General features: G+C 38.9%; 1 protein-coding gene across 1 annotated transcript; it reads left to right on the top strand.

Moving 5' to 3' along the window:
• The first annotated feature begins 594 nt into the window (after window positions 1–594).
• On the top strand, window positions 595–1,563 carry LOC142204345 (olfactory receptor 11A1-like). The gene has a single exon (XM_075275657.1). The coding sequence runs from the start codon at window positions 595–597 to the stop codon at window positions 1,561–1,563; it is 969 nt and encodes a 322-aa protein (XP_075131758.1).
• The last annotated feature ends 812 nt before the right edge of the window (window positions 1,564–2,375 follow it).

Below are 2,375 nucleotides of genomic sequence, written 5' to 3'. Positions count from 1 at the left end.
CACCTGTTGTCTCCATTGATTAATTAGATGTCTTGTATGTATTCGGGGGGTCCTCGGGGAGTCTTGTGGAGATGTCTCTGGATATTGAGCCGTCTGCCTAGAAATGTATAAAATCTCCATGTAATGATTCCTTCTATGATCAGACTGGCCGGACTGTGATGCCACGCTGTGATATATTTTACCTTCCAGCTATTATAGTGAAGACCTTTCTTCTTCTATTTGACACACTATACAATATATTTTGCCATAATACATGGATGTTGGGCACAGCAGAGACAATCGTGAAGTAGGTAACATGTGTATACTGAGGGGTATATCATATATAGTCAGGGGATGAGGCAGATATGGCTGGTAAATGTTCTCATGATCGATGATCCACAGACTGGTGCAGGAGATGACCATCACATGTTATTGAGTCACTGACTATTGGGACACCATGATGTATTATCTGTATTACACACAATATCCAGAAGGTTAGACTCAATCAGAAAATACATTTAGGGAGCAAATTTAACAGGAGGAGCCAAATAAATTAGAAATGTATGTAACAAACTATAGGCTTTGGCAAGGCTTATATAATGCTCTCCACATAAGATGAATACAGAGACTCGTATAACTTATTTGTTGCACTTTCTTAAGGTGGAATTCAGAAACAATTCTATCACCTCCATTATTCTTCTGGGATTTCCTAATCTGAAGAACTTCACATTTCTCTTCTTCTCTCTGCTGGTTCTTATATACTGTGGGACCATTTCTGGAAACCTTCTCATCATGGTCTTGTATTTAGTGAGTAAATCCCTTCGGTCCCCCATGTACTTCTTCATTACACAGCTCTCATTGTGTGACCTCCTGCTGACCACAGATATTGTCCCCGTCCTGCTTCACACTGTACTCTGTAGAGGGATTGTTATAAGTCTCATTGGTTGTATCATCCAGTTTTCTGTGTTTGCTCTATCAGACTCTTCGGAATGTCTTCTCCTGTCGGTGATGTCCTATGACCGGTATGTGGCCATCTGTAACCCGCTCCGCTATCACTCCATCATGACTCATAAGTTCTGTGTGATATCAGTAACTGGCATTTGGTTAGCTTGTTTCATCATAGCTTTGCTCTATATGACTTTAATGCCTAGTTTCCATTTCTGTGGACCTCATGTCATTGACCATTACTACTGTGACTTTGAGCCCATACTGCAGCTCTCCTGCTCCGATACATCTATGGTTCATAATCTTGGTCTTATATTGGGATTTTTCTTTGTTACCATACCTTTTATAGTCATTGTCATGTCCTATGTGTACATTGTCATCGCTATTCTGAAGATCCCATCCAATACCGGAAGACATAAAGCCTTCTCCACCTGCAGCTCCCACCTCACTGTGGTCTCCATATTTTACGGGACATTACTCATTGTTTATTATGTTCCAACAAGAGGACAGTCCCTGCTTATTGGCAAGGTCTTGTCTATGATGTATACTGTGGTGACCCCACTGCTTAACCCCATTATATACACCCTGAGGAACAAAGACTTTAATGACGCTTTTCATAAACTGAAGCAAATTTTCTAATTTGGTGGTTTCAGTAAAAACAAAAACAAAAAAAGTAGCCAGGTATCGCTGACCTGCTGATTTTTGTATATCAAGTAGCAAGTAGTTCTCCCTTTGACTGAGTCCTCAACAATTATATTTCCTGCCTCCATATTTTGCATGTCTCTCTTATGATCACTCTTACTCTCTCAGTTACAACGCACACCCTCGAATGTTATTTGCAGATATAATGTATGATACGCAATCTGTCTACTCCCCCCGTTCCCTGATCTTCAGTTGCTCCTTTATGCATCTCAGTGACTCACTCAATGTTCTCTTCTTTTTAATGTTTTTGTCAATATATTTCATGGTATTTTCTGCTTTGTATGTTCTAATTATATTACTAAAGTCAACACTCTCAGACGAAATTTGGAGATGGAACCATTTTGCATTTATGTTTTCTCAGTGACTATTACAGATAATGCTATACCGCTCAGACAGCATGTAGATTGATGTACCTATATATTTTCTTAAAGTAGACACCTGCAGCAGAATGTCACTTGGTACTGTATACGAACAGGCACCTTCATGAAATTTTGATTTAAAGTGATACCAAGTTCTTCATAATAGCCCTTAAAGGTTTTGAGCGACTTGCAATTCTTCAATGGGATCTCAATCCTGAATACAGTCCTATGAAAAAGTTTGGGCACCCCTATTAATCTTAATCATTTTTAGTTCTAAATATTTTGGTGTTTGCAGCAGCCATTTCAGTTTGATATATCTAATAACTGATGGACACAGTAATATTTCAGGATTGAAATGAGGTTTATTGTACTAACAGAAAATGTGCAATA

The sequence above is a fragment of the Leptodactylus fuscus genome, chromosome 5 (genome assembly GCF_031893055.1).
Source record: "Leptodactylus fuscus isolate aLepFus1 chromosome 5, aLepFus1.hap2, whole genome shotgun sequence".
Classification (NCBI taxonomy): Eukaryota; Metazoa; Chordata; class Amphibia; order Anura; family Leptodactylidae; genus Leptodactylus; species Leptodactylus fuscus.
Note: the sequence above shows the minus strand (reverse complement) of the source record. Positions and strands in the feature narration are given on the sequence as shown.

Excerpts from the sequence above, each read along its gene's own strand:
- LOC142204345 (XM_075275657.1), top strand. The coding sequence starts at position 595 with ATGAATACAGAGACTCGTATAACTTATTTGTTGCACTTTCTTAAGGTG.